Here is a 22,397-nt window from a genome sequence, read left to right as displayed (position 1 = left end):
AACCTGGTTAACACAGGCTAAACTGATGAAATAGTGCACAATTGCTATTGTCACCAAGTATAACCCAACAAACAGTTTCCACCAGCCATGTTTGGGGTACAATTTGGAAGGTTTCACTTAACTTCTTACAGGGGGTGTTGGTGAACCACAGTAGCCGGTGAGCAAACTGGCAAACTGCTAATATGCTAGCTCTATACACTAGCTCTTCAAGTTGACGACCTAGCTTGGCTGCTAACCAGACAATAAGCTAACACACTTTGTTAAGGAGTGTACCATCGACTTCTGTATGTAAACCCAGCCTCTTTTATGGGGCAGGTACTCAAGCGAAAGAGGTTTTACATAAAAGTGGATGTTGCAACAATGCTAATATGATTAGCTTCCGTGTTAGACACGCTGGCTCCAATCCCTTCAAAAAAAGAAAAAAAACAGCTTCTCCTGTGTCAATGGAGAGAATTTACATTTCAAAATGTACTCTATGTGAAATGTTCATGTAGATAATGTGCAATTCCTCTGAAATGAATTCATTGTGTTGTCTTTAATGCTGGTCTGCCCAAGCCTTTAAGCTGAAAGGTTTGGGAAAGGATAATTGGGTTTTTCCTGTGAACCTACAGGTGACTGACTTTAGGCAAAGCCTCAGGTAATGTGACATTCAAAGAAAAACACCAGAATTACACAAACTAAAACTTCAAATTTGGACAAAACCCAGTGAAGGCATCATTATCTCACACTGTTTAAGCAAGGTTTTTTTGTTGTTGTTGTTGTCTTCTTTTGAACAACAATTGGGAGAATAAAAAAGGGGGAACTGACATCATAGTTAAAAACAAAGACAGATGAAAAAAAAAAGAAAAGAAAAGCATGTTGTCCAGCACACACATGAACAGCTAATGAGAGACTGCAGGGGCAGAGTGCAACAATATATAAGCCTCCTCCAGACCCTTACAGCCTCCATCCTCTCGCCAAGGCTCACAAAGCAGCACAGCAGCCGTCACAGTGAGCACACAACTGTTTACAAATCCCCAGTTAATAGGATCAGGCCTGATTGACTGGGCCGCTTCGATGTGTCTGATGTAATCTATTAGCTGTATGATAGTCAGTGTCTCGGTCCAATCGATAACCCTGGGCCTCCATATTGCTCCACTGTGGACTGTTACTCCTCTTTAGTGCTGCTTAGAATGCAGGCTTAGTGACTATAAAGTGTGTGTGTGTGTGTGTGTTTTTGTGTGAGTGCGAGTAGATGTTTGTGTCCTTTTGTGTCGGGTTGTGCGCTTTTTCTGAATTTTAGTCAACGTGTGTGTGTCCAGTAGGTGTCTTCCAGTATTTAACATGTGTGTTCACAATACTACATTTGTGTATTATGCTGAATGCTAAAGGAGAAAACATACAGCGCATTGCTGATACTTAGGCAGATGTTAATTCTGTAACACTGTAATGTGTGAATACATTTGGGGATTGCCTATGCGTGCATGTGTTGTGTAATTATGTGGAGTATGTGTAATATTCATGCACCTATACATTAGTGTATTAATGTATAATGGTGCATATGTGTGTATTACAGTGGATGGCATGTCTTGCAAGAGCATGTTTGTGCATGTGTGAGCTGTGTTTGTGTGTGTCAGAGTGTGTCTGTAGCTGGTGTAACTGGGTTTCCAATTAAGTTGAACCACAGGCCGGATCAATGCTAGTCCTCTGTGTGCAGGAATGAGCAGCCCTGGGCCCTCAGAGCATGCCCACGAATAATTTATCACTCACACTGGGCCCAGGCAGAGAGGAGGAGGAGGAGGAGGAGGAGACAGGGAGCGCAAGGACAAAGTGTCCAGCCCAGGGGGAGAGAACGCCAAAGATGGGCAATCGAGGGGACAGAAAGATAGAAGGGTGAAGAAAGCGAGAGAGGGATCAGGACCCGGAGGAAAACACTGTCAGCTCACAATCATTTAGGAGCATCACACTCAACATTTTTTCTAGTAAACAACCATTGAAAATTGAATTCTGTAGGAAGCTCAAGACACATAATACTTTTTACTGCAGTAGACTGTATGTTTGCAAATGCCGCAAGTAGTACAGACAGATGAAGATGTGTAACATAAGGAAGGAGCAGTGTATCATTTATTGAAAAAATTGCCTTTTATAAATTAGATATCAGTCAATCCGAATCATCTAATTCTAGGGTTGCCTTACGATTGACTTTAGCGACTTTGGAAAAATTTGAGGTATCATGCCTATTTTCAGCCAGAAAACAATCGAAGCGTTTGCATTCACCCTGATGCTTGGTTGAGTGAGGCTATGCATACCCAGTTTTCCTGTTCTTTTCTTTTTCTTTTAACAGTAACTAAAGGAGATATGACTAACAGTCAGGCTTGTTAGTCAGCATGGTATAATGTGTCGGTACAAGACAGGCAACAGTTTATTCCCCACTGTCTCATCCTGGACGCTTTGCACTGAGATCTTCTGCTGAGCCATATTGCAGCTTTAGTTGAAAGGCAGATAAACACACATGTGGGTATACATTCAAAAAGAAGCACAGATCCACCCACGTATAGAGACAACCATAAGGAGCAGATGCAAAGACACACACACTATGTGCATATATTCACAGAAGAAAGCTGATCACCCGGCTACATGACAACTACACAAAAAACATATGTAGACCCACACACATACAGTACAGGCAAACCCAGAACTCTCATTCATACAAACGCACACACACTCACATACAGTGTCCCCACCCTGTGGAGTGTCAGAGTCAAATGTTCCCTCCGTCGCTGTCCTCAGTTCGTCTCTATTAATCTCACAGCAGCGAGGCGTGGACTGGTAAGACGCTCCACATCGCTCTGTAATCTTCTCTTAATGTGCTGCACTCTAAGCCTAAGTGAACCCATTTGGAGTGACTGTGAGCAGACTGAGATTCCTCCCATGTTATCTGAACAAGTGTTACTAATGGGTTTATCAATTAGGCCAAGTCCAATAACTGCATGCCTGAAAATACACTCCACCAGCGTAGCCTTGATTTCCGTAGTTAATGAGTACATGTGTACACGAGCATGCATGTGTGTGTGTGTGTGTGTGTGTGTGTGTGTGTGTGTGTGTGTGTAGGATTCTGAGACCATGGACAGTTTGTATGTTTATGTGTCTAATGCAAGCATGTGTATATGTGTGTCTATGATTGATATTGAAATACATGAGTATGTTAGTGTCTTTCTGACCAGTTGTTCACTTGTATCACATGTATGCATGTATATAGCGCACAAATATGCCTGTACTAATTTTGTGTGTTACTTATTGTGCACCCATGATGTTATATTGAGTATGTCCATTGCCTTTGAATATACTGCTTTGTCCTTGTTTGTCTATACATTTATTCTTATTTGTATTATGTGCATCACTCACCGCTCTCCGGTATGGACAAAATATACATAAATGTATTCATTTTGATTATATCAAAAGTTGATAACATTTTACATTTGATTTACTTAAAAATACTGTTTTGGTATACACTATGACTTCACATCTTCATAGAGTGAGACTATTTTATGCTGAAGCAGATAATGATGTAGTAATGAAACAAACCTCTGAATGACTTTGCTATTATACAAGGTGTAAAATAGCCAATGTGGAAAGGCATGGTTGAGAATGCTAAAGAGTGTTTCACAGGTATGTTAATCATCACTTTTAGGTCATAGAGCCAGGCTCTGGTGTTCATGTATTTGTACACATTCACACACTCTAGCTCCAGATGCATTTCTTTTATTTAGATGACATTTTGGCCTTTCTTCGAGATCAACAGTAATAGCAGAGACACAGACACTGGTATGTTATGTAGGCCACGCACTAGTAATACATCTGATGGTGATTAGACAATCATGTTCCACCATTAGGGTGAGAAAAACAATCAAGAGGCCTTCAGCGAATCAAAACTCATCTGCAATCTTGAATAAGTGCGCTATTGACCTCATGACTCTGCTTGTTGACCAACTTAAAAAAGACCCGGATGAATTGGACAAATCAATTGATGAGAAAAAAAACTGTCTCAATCCCAAGCAATCAGAAATGAAGAAAACTTCAATGACCATCTCAAAGCTAATCAAGACATGCAGGAAAAGCTCTCTGAAGAGGTCCAAGAAATTCAAATTAAAAAATGTAACCAGGGTTGGGGCAGCGATTTTAAAAATGTGAGGTTCTCCACAACATGCCAAATCTGAATAAACACTGTATGTTTCTACATTTTCTTCACAACTATATGCAAATAATATTGAGTTCTAAATGTACACTGTGTAACGAAGAGCGCTTCGTTACTAATGACTGATGGCTTAGGCCTTGTAAAGATGGCACATTTGGGTCTTTGTATTGTCACTTTTAACCAAACAATTTAATTAGGCACTTTAATAATGGCACATGACACTTTAATTGTGATAGTTGCACTTTATTAGTAGTTTGCACATTGCATATTTGCACATTTATCTTTATTGAACAGTTTAAACCATTGGGTAATAATGAGTTGGGATTGATGTGTGTTGTCTTCTGCCAGGTGCGATAATCGGCTTCACCTGAGGGAGAGAGGGAGTTCGATTATATAATACTATGTGCACCTCCAGTGTATAATTGATAGACAACATAAATATGCGTTAATATTGCAATGTAAAAGTGTTTTAGTGTGTTAAAGTTGCTGCCTGTATTTAAATTGTTTGTGTGGATTCTTACCTGTCCTTTTTGGTGTCTCCTTCAGTGTTCGTCCAAAAGAGTCCCCGGGGTACGAACACCAATTTAAAGGTTCCGGGAGAGACCAAGTGTTAGGATAGGAAGAGGGGGGTTTGGTAGTTGGTGTGTATAGATGTATATTTATTGTAGTGGGTTTGTTTATTTTGGGAAGGAGTAGATAGAGTGTACAGCAGGGGGATAAATATTATGTGAGTGTAGGCGGGTGATATTGTCTTGGGGGATTAGCTGGGAGATAATATCTTTTTGTTAATAACCTGTGAGTGGAAACATCCAATTAAGCAGACCAGTGATGGGGGTATAAAAGGCGCCAGTTTCCATCTGTCCTTGTTGCTGGTCAGGTCTCATCGGTGATGCTGCCATGCCTGTACCATTGTGTGTATGTGATTTTGGTGTTGGTGAATAAAAACCATGATTTGGTGCACCGTACCATCGCCTTTTGACTGCTCTTTTGCTGCATCGTCCAGCCGCTCAGGGTCAGTCTAACAAGTGGTGTCAGAAGTTGGGGCCCACGTTGCAGTAAAATGAATACAAGAGCTGGAAAGAAAGGTGAACAAGAGGACCCAGACCAGGAAGCTTGCTCATCAGTCGACCCAGGCGCATGGACACAGCCATGCCCAGGCACCGAGGCAGAGGGTGCAGCCAAAGGAACGTTGAAGGAGCTAGCAGGTCTGGTGAAGTCTCTCATACAATCTCAGGCAGTGAGAGATCAGGAAATGGAGAAGGAGTCCTCTCGTCAAGAGCGGAGATGGAAATGTGTGCAGCATCAATTTTCACAAATACAGCAACAGGTAAACATAATGAGAGACGACCACGGTCAAGAGTGTGACATACAGTATCAAGGCCAGCCTCAGGAAGAGACCGGTGATGATGATGATGAGGATGATGATGATCCAGGGGAGGCGATCAGCCAGATGAGTCAAGGTTTCAGACCACGGCGGGAATCCCTTGTCCATAGGGAACCCAAACTGCTGCCATTATCCACAGAGGATGACATTGAACATTTTCTGACCACTTTTGAGAGAATGGCCCATGTATGTCGCTGGCCCAAAAAGGGATGGGCTGTGCGTCTTGTCCCGCTGCTCACGGGTAAGGCTCGTAGTGCCTATGTTCTGATGGACATAATAGACTCTGAAAACTATGACAAAGTCAAAGCAGCAATTTTAGCAAAATATGAAATCACACCTGATACCTACCGAAGACGTTTCCGTTCCCTGACGATGGAGCCTGGGGAGACACCACGAGAGCTGTACGTTCGCCTGAAGGACCTGTTCTCTAAATGGGTCAAGCCAGATAAGTCAACTGTGGAGGAAATAACAGAGACTATTATCCTGGAACAGTTTCTGAGAATGGTTCATCCAGAATTGGAAATCTGGATCAAAGAACGTGACCCCAAGACAGCGGAGGAAGCTGCTCGTTTGGCAGGGGTCTTCACATCAGCCAGGAAAGGGAGCCGGAATGCCACCTTGGGTCGAGAGAACTACCAAGCCCATGCAAGTAAGTCCACTGGGGGTGAACGGGGGTCTGGTCAGCCACAAGGGAAAGCATTTTCCAGTAACAGGCAGTTCACTTCTCAAGTCTCAAGCCATGCTAAAAGACCTCCACCTAGATTCACTAAACAGGAAGTTAGGTGCTACCACTGTAATGGTCTAGGTCACACCAAGCCATTTTGCCCAGCTTTAACCCACACCAAGCCATCTCTCCTGTGCTCAGTGCCAAGACCAGCAAGTAGACCAGTAGACACAGTACATGGGGTAGGCCGTACAGCACCAGTTCTGATAGATGGACAGCGTGAGGTAGCTTTACTTGATACAGCATGTTTCCAGACAGTAGTGTTGTCCAGGTTGGTCCCAAGAGAGAAGTGGAGTGAAGACAGGTCAAGGATAAGCTGTATTCATGGGGACGAGCATGTCTATCCTACAGCAGAGGTCTATCTGACAGTGGGGGGGCAGACTTTTCTTTTGTCTGTAGCATTAGCTCCAACTTTGCCATATCCAGTCATTCTAGGTAATGATGTTCCCATACTGTATGACCTTGTGCACCAACCAGTTGGTAAATCTGACTGGAACAGTGGGGAGGTTCATAGCTCAGAGGCAGATTTCAGGGTCCCCCCAAGTGAAGTTGAGCCAGAGCCAGTCACAAGTCCAGTCAAACCCTGTAATGTCACCACAAGAGCACAGAGTAGAGAGGGAGTCCTCAGGGAGTTGCCTTTTTGGGGTGTAGAGTGGAAGACGGGGCCAGTGAAACCTATCAAGTCAAGGGCCCAGAAAAGGAGGGAAAAGATGATTGGTGCTCCTAGGAAAGAGACAGAGGACTCATGCAAACCACCTGGTGTTATAGATTTTGAGTTTCCCCCAGATCTAGGGACACTACAAAGGCAGGACTCTACACTAAACCAATGGTTTGAAAAGGTAACAGAGATTGAGGGGGTTAAGCAGAATAACCCCAGCTGTCTAGCTGATGCCACTTATATAGAGAAAGATGGCCTTCTGTATCAGCGAAAAGGGAAAGTTGAGGTTTTAGCTCTCCCGCAACAGTTCAGACACAAAGTCATGGAGTTAGCTCATTCAATTCCATGGGCGGGGCACATGGCTTTTCAAAAGACTTTGAACAGGATTGCTATGCGGTTTGTTTGGCCAGGGATGTATACACAGGTCTCTCAGTTCTGCAGTTCATGTGAAACATGTCAACTTACCTCAGCAAGGGGAGTAGCACGTGCACAACTGCAGTCTTTGCCAATCATAGATACACCTTTTGAGAGAATAGGCATGGACATAGTAGGACCACTGGAAAGAAGTTCCTCAGGCCACAGGTACATACTGGTGATATGTGATTATGCAACCCGCTATCCAGAAGCCTTCCCCCTCAGGTCAATCAAAGCCAATCAGGTAGCAAATTGTCTTTTACAGCTTTTCTCCAGGGTAGGCATACCTAAAGAGGTCCTAACAGACTGTGGGACAAACTTTTTGTCCAAATTATTGCAGCAGGTTTATCAGGTGTTAGGAGTGAAGGGCATTAAGACCACCCCTTACCACCCCCAGACGGACGGGCTGGTGGAGCGCTATAACCAGACATTGAAAAACATGCTGCGGAAGTTTGTCTCGCATACAGGTGCTGATTGGGACCAATGGCTGCCATACCTGTTGTTTGCTTATCGGGAAGTGCCACAAGTGTCAACAGGGTTTTCGCCTTTTGAACTTTTGTATGGCCGCCAGGTGAGAGGACCACTGGATCTTCTAAAGGACTACTGGGAAACTCCAAAGCTAGGAGGTGAGAATGTGGTGGCATATGTGGTCAAAATGAAGGAGAGACTGGAGGAAATGACAGCACTCGCACATGAAAACATGAGGTCTGCTCAGCAAAAACAGAAAGCCTGGTATGATCAGAAGGCCAGGGAGAGGGTCTTTAATCCGGGCCAACAGGTACTGTTACTGCTGCCAACCAGTGACAGTAAATTGCTGATGAAATGGCATGGGCCGTATGAAATCAGCAAACGAGTGGGTAAGGTCACATATGAACTGTACATGCCAGATAGGCTTAAAAAGTACCAGACTTTTCATGTCAATCTGCTTAAAGAATTCCAGGTTCGTTCAGAGCCTGTGTGTCCGCAGCTGTTGGTACGTACTGTGCAGGATGAGGACTCGAGTGAGAAGTTCTTGCCCACCACCGCCACGATGGCAGAGGCTGTGAAAATGGATGTGTCACATCTGTCTCCCACCCAGCAGGCAGAGGTAAAACCTTTACTTGACCCAGAGCTCTTCAGAGAGACACCAGGTTTCACCTCTCTGGTCCAACACAAGATTCGTCTGAAGGGAAATGCTCCAGTCCGGCAGAAGAGCTACAGGATTCCTGAGCGGTTGATTCCGGTGCTGCAGAAGGAAATCAAGCTGATGTTGGAGCTGGGGATAATCGAGGTCTCCTGCAGTGAGTGGTGTAGTCCAATTGTGCTTGTGCCGAAGAAAGATGGGTCACTCAGATTTTGCATTGATTTTAGATACCTGAATGCAGTGTCCAACTTTGACCCATACCCGATGCCTCGGATTGATGATCTGGTGGAGAGGGTTGGCAGAGCACAGTACATCACCACGCTGGACCTGAGCAAAGGCTACTGGCAGTTAGCCTTGGCACCGGAGGCTAGGGAACTAACAGCCTTCAAGACTCCATTTGGTATGTATCAGTTCAGGGTCATGCCATTTGGTCTCCAGGGGGCGCCAGCCACATTCCAGAGACTGATGGACCATGTCCTGAGAGATGTTGGTGACTTCTCTGCTGCATATTTGGATGATGTGATTATTTTCAGTCAATCCTGGGAGGAGCACAGGGTCCATCTGCAGCAGGTCCTTCAGCGAATCAGAGGGGCAGGACTCACCATCAACCCACACAAGTGTGCTGTGGCCCGAAGGGAAGTAGAGTACCTGGGCTACATTATTGGCTTTGGGAGGATCAAGCCACAACTGGGGAAGCTGGAGGCTATCCATGCTTTTCCTGTTCCCACCACCAAGAGGAAGCTGAGAGGGTTCCTGGGCCTTGTGGGTTGGTACCGGAAGTTTGTTCCTCATTTTGCAGACAGAGCAGTGGTGCTGAATGACCTGACCAAAGCCTCAGCTCCCAACAAGGTGCGATGGACCGAGGAGTGTGACAGAGCTTTCAAGGACCTCAAGGATGCCATCTGCACTCAGTCAGTTCTCCACAGTCCGGATTTTGAGAAGCCTTTCACCCTGCAAACAGATGCGTCTGGAGTGGGCCTGGGAGCGGTGCTGCTGCAGGAGGTGGAGGGAGAGCGGAGACCAGTTGTTTTCCTGAGTCGCAAGCTACTGGATCGAGAGACAAGATACTCTACGGTGGAAAAGGAGTGCTTGGCAATGAAGTGGGCCATTGACACCCTCAGGTATTATCTGCTGGGACGGCACTTCATTCTGGAAACGGACCACCGAGCTCTACAGTGGCTGCATCGTATGAGGGATGCCAACATGCGCATCGCTGGATGGTATCTTTCCCTGCAGCCATACAACTTCACCGTTTGCTACAGGTCAGGGAAGTCCAATGTGGTCGCAGACTGTCTGTCCAGGATGTCAGAAGAGTGAGGTACTGTTCTCCTCGAGGAGAGGGGGGAGGAAATGTAACGAAGAGCGCTTCGTTACTAATGACTGATGGCTTAGGCCTTGTAAAGATGTCACATTTGGGTCTTTGTATTGTCACTTTTAACCAAACAATTTAATTAGGCACTTTAATAATGGCACATGACACTTTAATTGTGATAGTTGCACTTTATTAGTAGTTTGCACATTGCATATTTGCACATTTATCTTTATTGAACAGTTTAAACCATTGGGTAATAATGAGTTGGGATTGATGTGTGTTGTCTTCTGCCAGGTGCGATAATCGGCTTCACCTGAGGGAGAGAGGGAGTTCGATTATATAATACTATGTGCACCTCCAGTGTATAATTGATAGACAACATAAATATGCGTTAATATTGCAATGTAAAAGTGTTTTAGTGTGTTAAAGTTGCTGCCTGTATTTAAATTGTTTGTGTGGATTCTTACCTGTCCTTTTTGGTGTCTCCTTCAGTGTTCGTCCAAAAGAGTCCCCGGGGTACGAACACCAATTTAAAGGTTCCGGGAGAGACCAAGTGTTAGGATAGGAAGAGGGGGGTTTGGTAGTTGGTGTGTATAGATGTATATTTATTGTAGTGGGTTTGTTTATTTTGGGAAGGAGTAGATAGAGTGTACAGCAGGGGGATAAATATTATGTGAGTGTAGGCGGGTGATATTGTCTTGGGGGATTAGCTGGGAGATAATATCTTTTTGTTAATAACCTGTGAGTGGAAACATCCAATTAAGCAGACCAGTGATGGGGGTATAAAAGGCGCCAGTTTCCATCTGTCCTTGTTGCTGGTCAGGTCTCATCGGTGATGCTGCCATGCCTGTACCATTGTGTGTATGTGATTTTGGTGTTGGTGAATAAAAACCATGATTTGGTGCACCGTACCATCGCCTTTTGACTGCTCTTTTGCTGCATCGTCCAGCCGCTCAGGGTCAGTCTAACACACTGTAGCACCACCCCTTCACCCAAAGTTACCATATTCACCAGCGTTCACATACCATAGAAACTAAAAAGTCTAAAGTTAAGCTTAATACTGTTAAAAAAACATGCTTTTCACAAAAATATAAATGATAACAATTTAATTCTTTTTTTTCTTCTTTCATCTCTGATATACAACAAGATGCAGTGTGTGTCAGTGACAGAAGCAGTGTTTCTGAAGGCACACACGTACTTCAACTGTTTACTTCCCTGGCCTGGTGGGTTGGTCAAATGGGTATGATTGGCTGGATGGCCGTTCAATCAATCTAACATGCATAGGTTTCCATGTATGAGAGATTCATTTAATCAATGACTAAAAAGTCAAAGAATAAGTGATAGGGTGGATTAATGTTTCTGTGAAAGTACACGTGTTGCAGCAACCGTAAACCCCTCGACTGAGACATGCCTGAATTCAACAGAGACAAAAAGGAAGCGAGTGAAGGTAACATCTGTTACTGGAGGAACCTTGAACGGAGAACCAAAAAGATGGCCTTGCAAGATGTCAAGAATCAGGATTCGGGGTTAGCGAGGAAGGTTCTTAACCCTGGGTTTCAGGGTTATGATGGTGGTTCAATTCTTACCGTGGTACATCACTATGGTAACTTATTGAACACCTAACCTGCTCTGGCAAGCAAATCGTGAGAGGGTCTCTTTGGAGCGCATGAGTTCTCCAAGACCTGCAAACCCCTTTGTCTTTCCCTGATCATTTTTATATGAGAGATACAGATTCTTATTGGAGGGAATTATTTATCTGTGTCAGTTTCTTGAGCCATACGCTGCCAGTGCGATGCATCAGTCATGTGCTTACAGTCCCTCAGACTGTATCACTGCCTTGTGTTACTTTGCTACAAGTATATGCTCCAGGTGATGTAGATAACCTGAGCAAAAACACAGCCTCCATTAAGGGGTGACCCTCATTATTGCAGATGGCCAGCTCCTCAGCAGGAGTGTACTCCTGTGTAGGAGTACACAGGAGTACACTCCCCATATTCTTCATTTTCATTTTTTCCCCCTCTTGTCTGCAAGCAATGTCAAAGCCATTTCATTGTGCTTTTGTATACTGATATCATTCTAAAACAGAGACTGATTGAAGCACTAAAGCCTTGTACTTGTTGTATTTGCAAGATATGAAAGTAAGCCTACTTACAGCTTTGCATAATGTTTTTATACTATTATTTCTTATTTCTTTGCTCTCAAGTGCATTTGACACTGCTGGGGTTGTAGCTGAAAGAATAATGCTAACATTGCCATACATGCCATAAGAATACATCTAAGCAACACATTATTTTGATGAAATACACAAATATAATTACAATCAGATATCAGGCAGTGATAATGATAAGCCTATTAACTTACCTGTTAAACCTATTACCTCACAGTCTGCGATTTTTTGCCAGCTGTTCTTTCTGCATTTGGCAGCTGATACGGTATTGCTTTTAGCGTGAATTGTGTGTTTAACTTCTTCGTATTTGTCTGATGTTACAGTTTGCTCTTTGTTTGTACAATATGATGATCACATGCTGCTAAGGCCATCCCTTTATACGGATGTGCTCATGGCTAGATTGGGAAAAACTGGGCTGACTAATGAAGTTGAATACCTTCTCATCAGCCTCAAGGTCTGTTTTTTTATCCAAGCAAGCCATAGAGGAGTCAGGCATGTCGGTCAGAAGAAGGGGAAGGGGATGTGGAAAGGCCTGACATGACAGGGGAAGAAGAGTAAGACCTTCGACCCCTTCCTGGGTCCATCAATGGAGGAAATGACTGTCTTTAATCTGTCTAGTGAGTCTTTAAATGAATCTCATCTCTCTGTGTTAAACAATGACTCTCTTTAGAGCCTACTAACCAAGTCTTTGATGTTAAAGTAGACCTGTTCAAGTTTTTCAGAAACATACATTTAAAGGAAACATTATAGATCCACCTCAGAGCAACTAGAAAATGAATGCTCTGGTTTTCATCGCCTAATTGAAACACGAATACGTTTTGTAGGCAAAAGTGTGTTGTGCCTCCTTCTAACCGTGATAACTCAATTGAGACATATTGTAGACTAGTAGAACAACATGTTGACGGACTTTAAAAACAATAATCAAAATCATACAGATATCAAAACAGAGAATAGATGGTTGTCCTTAATGACTTTGAGTCAGATTCATCTATTATCATTAAACAAGCAGACAAAGGGGGTCCTACTGTGGTCATGAATAAAGTTGACTATGTTAATGAAATGTCTAACACAACCTTCTGATGAGATTTTTTATAATTACTTTCAGGGGACCCAACTCAGTCTTTTAAGAATATTGTCCATGAAGCCCAAGAGCATTTATTACAGAAAAATTTCAACAACAAAAAAAAGAGTATGTCTTTCTAAAGGTTGAACCCTCTATCACTCCTACTTTTTGTACTATCATTATCAAAAATACATGAAAGTCTTGAACATCCTCCAGGACGACCCATTGTGGCCAGTATTGGCTCACTTTCCACTAGTTTGTCTGCCTTTGTAGATTACTTCATCAGACCATTGGTTGAGAGACTTTGGAGTTGGGTAAGTTGACTTAAAAAAAACTCTTGGAGGCTCCAAGATACCTTTTATTTTCAGAAACGTGGGGTACCTATGGGTCCTTCCTTCTCAGCTTCCCTCATATTCTAACTTGTATATGGGCTTGTTTGAAGAGAACCTTATTTACTTCAAGGAGAATAATTATTTGTATACAGACCTGCTTAAAAAAGTGCTGTTAGAAATACTTTACTATGGACTCTGATTATCCATTACCATTACAAATAGTCTCCCTTTTATTATATTTTATAGATTAAAACGAATTTCACAGAAAACTGATGATTTTGACAGGAACATGAATGAAATGAAAAACAACAAGGTACCAGAAACCTGTCCTAAATGATCCAGCCACTATAATAAAAGACAGATCTACTGTAGGTCTGATCTCCTAAAAAAATTACCTACAGTAAAATCAAATGACTGTATAATGATTATAACAGAGTATTGTTAAGGTTCAGCACCTCACTATAACCCTTGCTGTGCGTTACTTTTCTATTACCTATTTGTACATGCCAGTAACCTTCAATGACAAACATTAGCACGCCTTCACTGCGGGTGTGTGCGTGTGCGTCTTTGTGTGTGTGTGTGTGTGTGTGTGTGTGTGTGTGTGTGTGTGGCATATTGGTTGAGTTAAGACCAATTAGAGCTAGTGGATTCACTTTGCCATCTTCTTTCCCCTGTGAGGCTACTGGCTGATTACTCCTTTAACTCCCCACAGAGAACGTTATATACACAATTTCTCGTATTTATTCAACTGACACGAGGAGAAAGAGAGAAAGTGGGAGAGGGGGAAGAGGATGAATTATTATTAAAAGATGTGTTTAGGTGTGCTGTTGACACACTACATGACCTTCGCGCAGTTAATAACCTCTAAGCTGATGTGATCGTATAGATGATTTAATACTCTGCTAAGGATACAATGTTTCGGGAAGACTGTCAGGTGAACTAATCCGTAAAATGACACAGAGATCAAACATCCCCATACGGCTGTAGCAGATCAATTTGTATCAGCTGTAAAGCCAAATGTTTGAATTCATATGGGAGTATGTAAAAAAAAAAAAAAAAAAAAACCCACTAGTGCCTATGATCAGTCCTTTTACTTTGGATAATGCAAGTGGTCCATTATTACTGTACATGGGAGTTAGCCTGGAGCACTAGAGCCAGAGTGGATGATTTTGACATCTCCTCTCATTAAATGGCAAAATTGACCAACAGGTTAAAAGATGATATATTTCTGCTACTGCTATGTAGCTAAAAGATGAGACTTGTCCAGAATAGTTCACCCAGTCACAGCACAGGGTGACTGGGGTTTAGGTGGAGACAATCAATCACACAGCCTAAATGCACTCAGGGGAACTGAACTTGGTTGAGGACATGTGCAGGTGTACAAATCCCAGAGAGCGAGGTGGAAGGACAGTAGAACCCATTGAACCCAGTTTAGCTCTTTCAGGGCAAATGGATAGACAGACTGATGAATGGATGACAAGAAAATAGAGAAGTGACAGAGAGGCAGACACGGTGATGAAGTGAACAAACAGACAGATAGACTGACAAACTGGATGAGCGAAGCATTGATTTACCCTGATGGTTTGTTGGACAGACGTCAAGACGCATGGATGGAGACAGATGGAAACGTGGACAGACAGGCCAACATGATGTCAGAGAGACAGATAGACAGTGACACCAAGACACTGTTAAGGCAGTAAAACACTGAAGGCTATTATGATAACACAGACAGTAACACACTGTACTATGCTGTCTAGATATTGACCATTTTGTATCAGGGCTGTATGTGGCAATGCCAACTACACCCAGCAGAAAACCATCACATTATCCAAGTTTACAAAGATTATTGGTTTCCAACACTGTATAATTTATAATTATACTTTACCTCTAGCTGTATATTTTATTTTTATGTAAATGATTTAAAAAATTGACTCCTTAAAAAATACAGATGCAAACCATGTACTTGGTAAGTCTCAGCCTTGGTAAGGGCTTGCACTCATACAGCGTTTCTCTCTGGCAGTAAAGTGCTGGCAGGGCGCTGGGGAGCACTGAGATGAAGCACTTGTGTGGTGAGAGAATGAAAAAGTTGTGTCAAATTGGAGTACTCAATTTCCGTTATGACCCGTTAACAAATAAATTAATTTGACAGTGTTTTGTCTGTTGTTCTTTCATTGCGTCAAAGTGCTGGCCTGTGCCCTCAAGAGAGTAACAACCACGCATGACTGGGCACGCTGGCCCTTAGCCAATGGCTTCAATCTTTGGCTGATTGGTTAGAGTAGCCGTATGTGGTCCGATGGACTGGGGTTCAAGACCTGGTGTAGGAACCCTCCCTTTACACATTGATTTCATGACATTTTTCTCACTTTACTTAACACCCCCCATGCCTACTTAGAGTAACTATTAATCACGTTAAAAAGCATTATAATAAAATGATTATAACATATTACAACTATAAGAATTATAAGACACTTTGCTTCTTGCAAAAAAGATGTTGAGTGATCAGTTATTATTAAGTATTATGATATTTGTAAAATGATATGATTATTGTTAAAAAAGAATTATGAATGTTTGAGTGCTTGTAACTATAATTATACAGTGCTATAAGCAGATTATAACGCATTATTTGTTTATTATGTGTAGACATCAGCGTCATAGAAAGAGTTTTTGTTTTTATCGCTTCCATCATCGGGTTACCCCTGGGCTGTGAACACTGCCCAAGGGTTCTGAGATGCCTTTACATTTTTGAGGTGTGATGGTCTGAATGTTGTCTCAGAGAATTGAACATTTAATTGGCATAAAAATACAAAGATACTGTAAGTATTAAAGGTACTCTTGTGTCTGCACACAGAAATACATAGGTTCTTGTGGATGTGATGTATGAGGCAGGTTGTTTCTCTCTGATGAATGGAGATAAAAAAAAACTCCAGGTTTGAATGTTAGAGAATGTATGTATGGCAGAATGTCGCTTTGTGTGTGTGTGTGTGTGTGTGTGTGTGCGTGTTTGTGAGAAATGTGGGGAGAAAGAGTGAGACACAGAATGAGCAAGTGTGAGAAACAGCGAACGAGAGAGAGAGAGACCCAGAAAGATATACAGACAGAGAGAGAGAACCCAGCTCCATAAAGACGTGAGCAGAATGCAGCCGATGTGAGAGAGAGAGGTGATATATAGTTTAGTCAGTAGCAGCGGGTCACGACAAAGCCTTTAACAGTAATGTCCTGGGTGTCGACTCGCCCAGGGGACCTGCGCTCCATTTTACAGCCAAGCGACTGAGACTGAGACGCTGTGGCATGACAGCTGGAGCAGTAAAGCCGGCCTCTAGTACCATCCATAACATGAAGGAGGCGTAGACGCCGCTGATACCACCACAAAACACCAGGCCCGAGGCCACACCGACAGCTGGCGAGTTAAGAGGGATGAAGAAAAAGGGGGCTTGGGAGATATAGGAAGTAGCAGATGAGACAAAGGAGGGAGAGGAAGAAAAGAGCTAAGAGATTTATTTGCAGATTTAGACAGAGACAGAAAGAAAAGGGAAGGGGAGAGAGAGATGATCTACATCAAAGGAGGGACTAAAAAACAAATAGAGAGAGTGGGAAACGTGCAGGAGAGACAAGGGAAGAAAAAGCTCTAAGGTGCAAGGTGCAGAATTTTAATGTAAATAAAAAAATCATGTGAAACATTAGTATTAAAAAAAAGAACATGCTGATTTTGTGCTGAACTAATTAATTGATTGACCAAAACATTTATTTTCAGTCATTTTAATAATTGACCAATCATATTAATTTATCGGAAAATAGAAATCATAGGCGCTCTCTTTGGGTTTTGGGTTAGGGTTAGGTGGGGTAACGTGGACCAAAACAAAAAACTTGAAAACGTCAACTTCGGCTTTAGGAAACTATGGTGGATATTATTATTTTCGGACATTTTATACACAAAATTTATTGATAATCACAAAACTAATCAGAGACTAAGATTAACTGAAAACAATCCCTATGCTGGATTGAGTTACAGCAGTAAAATCACAAAACAGAGGGAGGGCGCTGTGCTCCTGCCACAAATGGACCTAAGATTTTTAGATTTTTTATTTTTTTATTATTAGAGGCAGTGAAAACGCTGAGGGGAAGTTCTGAGCTGAAATGTACAATCATCTTCACTATCCAATAATCCGCCAATTATTTTACAATTAATTAATTAAATATTTTTGTCTATAAAATGTGTGAGACTAGGGAAAATGTGATGAATTTGCTTCTTTTATTCAAACAACAGTCCAAAACTGTTTTTTTGCAATCATGTATGACAAAGAAAGGCATAATATATTTATAGATGAACTAAAGCAATGAGGTTTATGGGAAATGTAGTCTTAAATATACATTTTTTCTAGCTAAGTGTTCAGTTTAAGATAGACCCTACTCATCATCACAAACACAAGAAGAAATCACCACAAGCCTGGAGACTGATACCTTAGTGAACATCCACATTGTCTAAGTGTCCTACAGAAATCAACAAAGTATCACATTTCTTGTAATGGTGTAATTGGTTTGGAGCTTGGAGAGCAGATAGACACTTACTTAACCTCTAAGACAAGAGCCAGAATCCCTGCAGCGATCGGAGCAGCGCTGGATGTTCCTGGAAAGTGTTTGACGCAGCCATTGTCGATATTGGTCACAGTGATCTGCAGAGATGAATGGAATATGTTACAACATGTACATTTGTATATATCACATCATTATGCTGGTGCTGGTAAGCTGTGAGGATTTTTTGGGAAAAGAACGAAAAAATCAAGCCAGAGGAGTTTCTACAAAGGAGCCCCTAATGTATCAGCAGCTGATTTTTCTGTCATTAAAAAAAGAAAGCATCAACACTATTTTCCAGTGATCATCATTAAAATAAAAGCAGCTTGTGTCTGGTCTGGCCACCTCCTAATGTGAGATGGAAAAGGGGGCAGGCAACCCAGCAGACAAAGGTGATATCACACTAATAAAACTGCTCTTTCTGTTTCTGTAGAGTTAGCGGCGAGTCTCTTTTTTTCACTGTTACCTCCGCCATCAACACCTTGGCTTCTTCCTCTCTCTTTCTCAGCCACTACAGCCACGCTCTACCTCCAATTAACACTCGTTTGCTCCTGCGCGTCTGTGTGTGCGTGCCCAGCAGTCACCTAGGTCATTTGGCAGGCCTCTATAAATATCACACCAGTGGCTGCTCTTTAACAGGCTTCTCACAGCTCACAGGAGCCAAAGAGCAGGGCTGCTGGCACACACACACACATATACACACTCATTAATGATAAACACTGTTGTTAGATGTATTAGGCAGAGAGCACACACTAACCAGAGGTAGTGGGCTTCCCACGCTGGCCCCTGTCAGCGTGACGGCCATCACCCCTGGGCAGGGCTCGCCGAAGTAGGCGGGCTTCCCAGTCTGAGTGACGGCGCCGATGGCAATGTTGTAGATGGAGTTAACATAACCATCTGCGCCGCAATGATCATTCTGCATTCCACCATTACCTGACGCCCACACAAAGATGCTGCCCTTCCCACCTCGGCCCTGAAAACACAAACAGAGGAACGTCAGGGTGAAAGAACAAGTGGAAAGTGGATTTCATAAAGAATGTTTCCATCTAGCGGTCAGAGGATCATTTCAAATATGACATGCTGTAGAAATGAATGATATCTATTTACATCAGGGGGCGAAAGTGATGGAACTGAAAATGGAATGTGTTAATGTTGAGGAATTCATTAAAGTATTGGGCACGTTTCTTTCGGTCTTTTAAATCAGCTAATGATGGTCATGTGTAATTATTTTATGCAGTGAGAAAAACATGTTCTGCACATGGTGGTATGAGGTGACTGAGAGAAAATTGAAAACATTTTAGATTGAATAAAAATCGCATGCCTAATTTGATTTTATGTCATGTCTTTCTCTCTTTGGAGAGTCTTTTGGTGTGCTGAAATCTGTAGTTTTTGTCCTTATATAAAGGAATGCAGATGGAGAACTACCTTCTTTTCAGTCATCATAAGATTGATGATCACATCACAAAAGAAATAAACAAGAAATTAACAAATTTGCATGGTCAGATGGTATTTTAAGACACTCAAGTAACTTACAGTATGCAATTGCAATTCAGGCCCATATATATGAATAAAGGTAAGATACAGTAAGGTTTTATTTAAACTGTAATTAATATGAACCATTAATCAATTAGCTTGTTTCCCCTACGGGGGTTGTGATTCCATTTTAGGAACCTAACCTGCATTTCCATGGCAGGAACCGAGTTCTAAATTTAGATCTGTGACCCTATCCCACTGCCTTCTTCTTCAGCCAATGAAAGCTGTGGGATAGGGATGCAATTTCTGAAAAAAAAAGCAAGTAAATTGAGAATGAGTTTAGAATATTTTATCATAAATGTGTTCCCAGAACGGAATCTCCAAGCTTAAATTTAGATCATCCTGCTCCTGCGGTTATACTTTTTCAGAGCTGAATGTCTTTTACAACCTGTGCACAGGCAATTTTAATCTGTTATTGGACTCATTTGCCTGATGTTCTTGGTTCTTGGAAAACTGGAATGCGCAACAGGAACATTTAGCCTAGTTTTAGAATTAGTTTCTGAGTCAAGTTCCTGTGGCAAAATGAAAATGGACCAATATAGAAGCTTAAATCTCCCTCTAATGGACCACTTATCATGAACGTACATTTTGTAAGCTAATGAAAAATAAAGAAATGGGAATTTAAATCTGGCTTTATAATCCTGACTCTTAACATTTTGTCCTTCCAATCTTTGCTCCACTGACAGTGAGAACGTCTGCTTTACATCTGACAGACAGCAGTGTGAACTTAGAGATGAAAGCCGTGCCTTGTGAGCTCCTAGCCGAAGGGCTTGCTCCGTCAGGGTGTGCGGCCCGTCCATCGAGGACCCGTCGTCCCGTGGGCCCCAACTGCAGACGTAGATGTCGATGAAGTGTGTGTTGAAGGTCAAAGCTGTGGCCTCCATGGCATCAGTGACAGTGCCGTACAACAAGCGGATACCTGGAAGGATTGAAAAGGTCAGAGAGATCACAGTTCAGAGGGAAGCTGGTGGAAAAATGAATGTGCACACTCCAAAATTATGTTGGAAGGTTCTGAAAAAGACATTTGATACTCTATGTACAGAAAGTTGTGCTATAAATCACAGATACATTTTTCACACTAATAGCAGGCCTATATTAGACTCTGTTCCCGGTGTTCTTTTCTCTGCCTGTTTCTTGTGTGTCTGTCTTTGTGTGTTATTTCTGTCTTATCTGTGTCTGTCTCTTCTTGTTTCCTCACTGTTTCTGTTTCTTTGTCTGCTTCTTTCTTCTCACTGCGTGAATTCCTTCAGCATCTGACTCTCTGCTCACTCGCTATATTTTTAATCCTCTGGATTTGTTCCATTGCTGGCTGCTGAAATTAATCCAGGTTCATTTAAACTTAAAGTTAATTTTTGTGAGAACGTACATGAAATTGATGTCAGTAACATAAACATGAGCTATAAAATAAAATTGCACAATCATTTCTTTAAATTCTTCCCAGTAGTGTTTTTGATGGTTTAAACAGAGTAAATGTTGGCTCAATAGTTCATTTAGCACTTGGCACAGGTCCATGCTCTTGTTGCATTGACCAAGCAGCCAACACTCTTGCCACAACAATAGAAATGTAATAGTTAGGAGCCCAGAGTGGTAAGATTAACACTCCAGTTGACTGTAACACTTGTAACAGAGTGAGAGTGTTGCAGTGTAGCTGCAGAGACACTGGACTGTTTTTGCTTTTAAAGGCACTCCAAAAAAAGTCTAAAAAGCAGCATGTATGAAAAGGTGCTTGAGGCTTTCTTGAAAGATTAATCAAAAGGAATCAATCGCAAAAGGGACAGAAGCTAGTTCATTCCAGAGTTGAGTGTTTCTACAACCTTACTGTATGTCTCTATATGGCCAGCAGCAACATAGCTAGCTCAGCTAAACCTAGTACCACACCCACCCAGCTGCAAAATTAAAATCAAAAAAGACTTTTATTAACTTACTGACATTGTTATCACATTTTTGTCAGTATGTACTTCCCACCTGTATATAACAATTATTTCTAGTAAAACAATTAATCAATTAATGCGACCAGGCCCCTATATGACTGGCTGAAAATTGATAGATTAGCCGGTTACAAAATGAGTTAATGAACTCAAGTTTTTGTTAAAGCTGACACTCGCCCATTATGATCAATGGGCTCCCCAGCTGTTGGTCTTAGCTACTGAACTGTGTTTTCTACATGTCTGCTGGCACTGATTAAAACTCGACAAAAAAGGATTAAACACTATCACACCAGTCTCATTTGTGTTTTATGGATGTTTAAAGCCTCCCAACAGAATATATCAAAATATAATACGTATGGTGGATCTAAATAGTACCGTCTAGACCTGCTCTACGTGAAAAGTGCCTTGAGATAACTTCTGAATTGGTTATTTTGGGTGAAATTTTTACCTTTTTTTAATTGTCTTGTGTATAGTGCATCATGTTAAAAGTTGTGGGAAAAAACAGTGTACGCTAAATCAATTCAAGCTGATTTATCTACATTAATTTGCCTTCTTTTTGTTGACGTTCCTCCATACATGCAAAAACAAAATCAAATCTAACAAGGCTACATAAATGCACTGAGAATTTCGAGTAAATTTCCAAAGCAGAAGCAAACCCAGAGGCAGAAAACTATGCTTAGTTATTCCTGGTTGCTAGAAAGTGAGCATAGGTCTCAACAGCACCCAGTGGTTCAACATGCATCTTTCATTTGGGTCTTGCCCCTTCATCTCCTACGTGCCAGATTCTGTTTATGAGTTGAGATAAAATAGACTCAGAAAGGTGAAATTAAGACTAACAGTGATAAGAGATTCCTGGTCTTGCCTCGTGTATTGTTTTTCCTTTTTTCCCCCCTTCTCATCAGCCTCTGACGAATGAGGGAGGGGCAAAGGTTAAATATCACAGAGCAGGGTTCAAATGTCAGGGTTCAGCCAAGGGATTCCTCTTCTCAACGTCCATGTTTCATGCTGATGGCCTC

At 42.0% G+C, this 22,397-nt stretch overlaps 1 protein-coding gene across 1 annotated transcript in view; it reads right to left on the bottom strand.

Annotated features, from left to right (window-relative positions):
• LOC133983339 (furin-like protease kpc-1) overlaps positions 1–22,397 on the bottom strand; it is a 178,475-nt gene that overhangs the window by 49,288 nt on the left and 106,790 nt on the right. The window contains 3 exon segments of the mRNA XM_062422395.1: positions 17,918–18,021; positions 18,678–18,893; positions 20,200–20,372. Coding sequence (XP_062278379.1) covers positions 17,918–18,021; positions 18,678–18,893; positions 20,200–20,372 — 493 coding nt within the window.

The sequence above is a fragment of the Scomber scombrus genome, chromosome 7, assembly GCF_963691925.1.
Source record: "Scomber scombrus chromosome 7, fScoSco1.1, whole genome shotgun sequence".
In the NCBI taxonomy this organism is placed as follows: Eukaryota; Metazoa; Chordata; class Actinopteri; order Scombriformes; family Scombridae; genus Scomber; species Scomber scombrus.
This window is presented reverse-complemented; position numbering and strand designations above follow the sequence as displayed.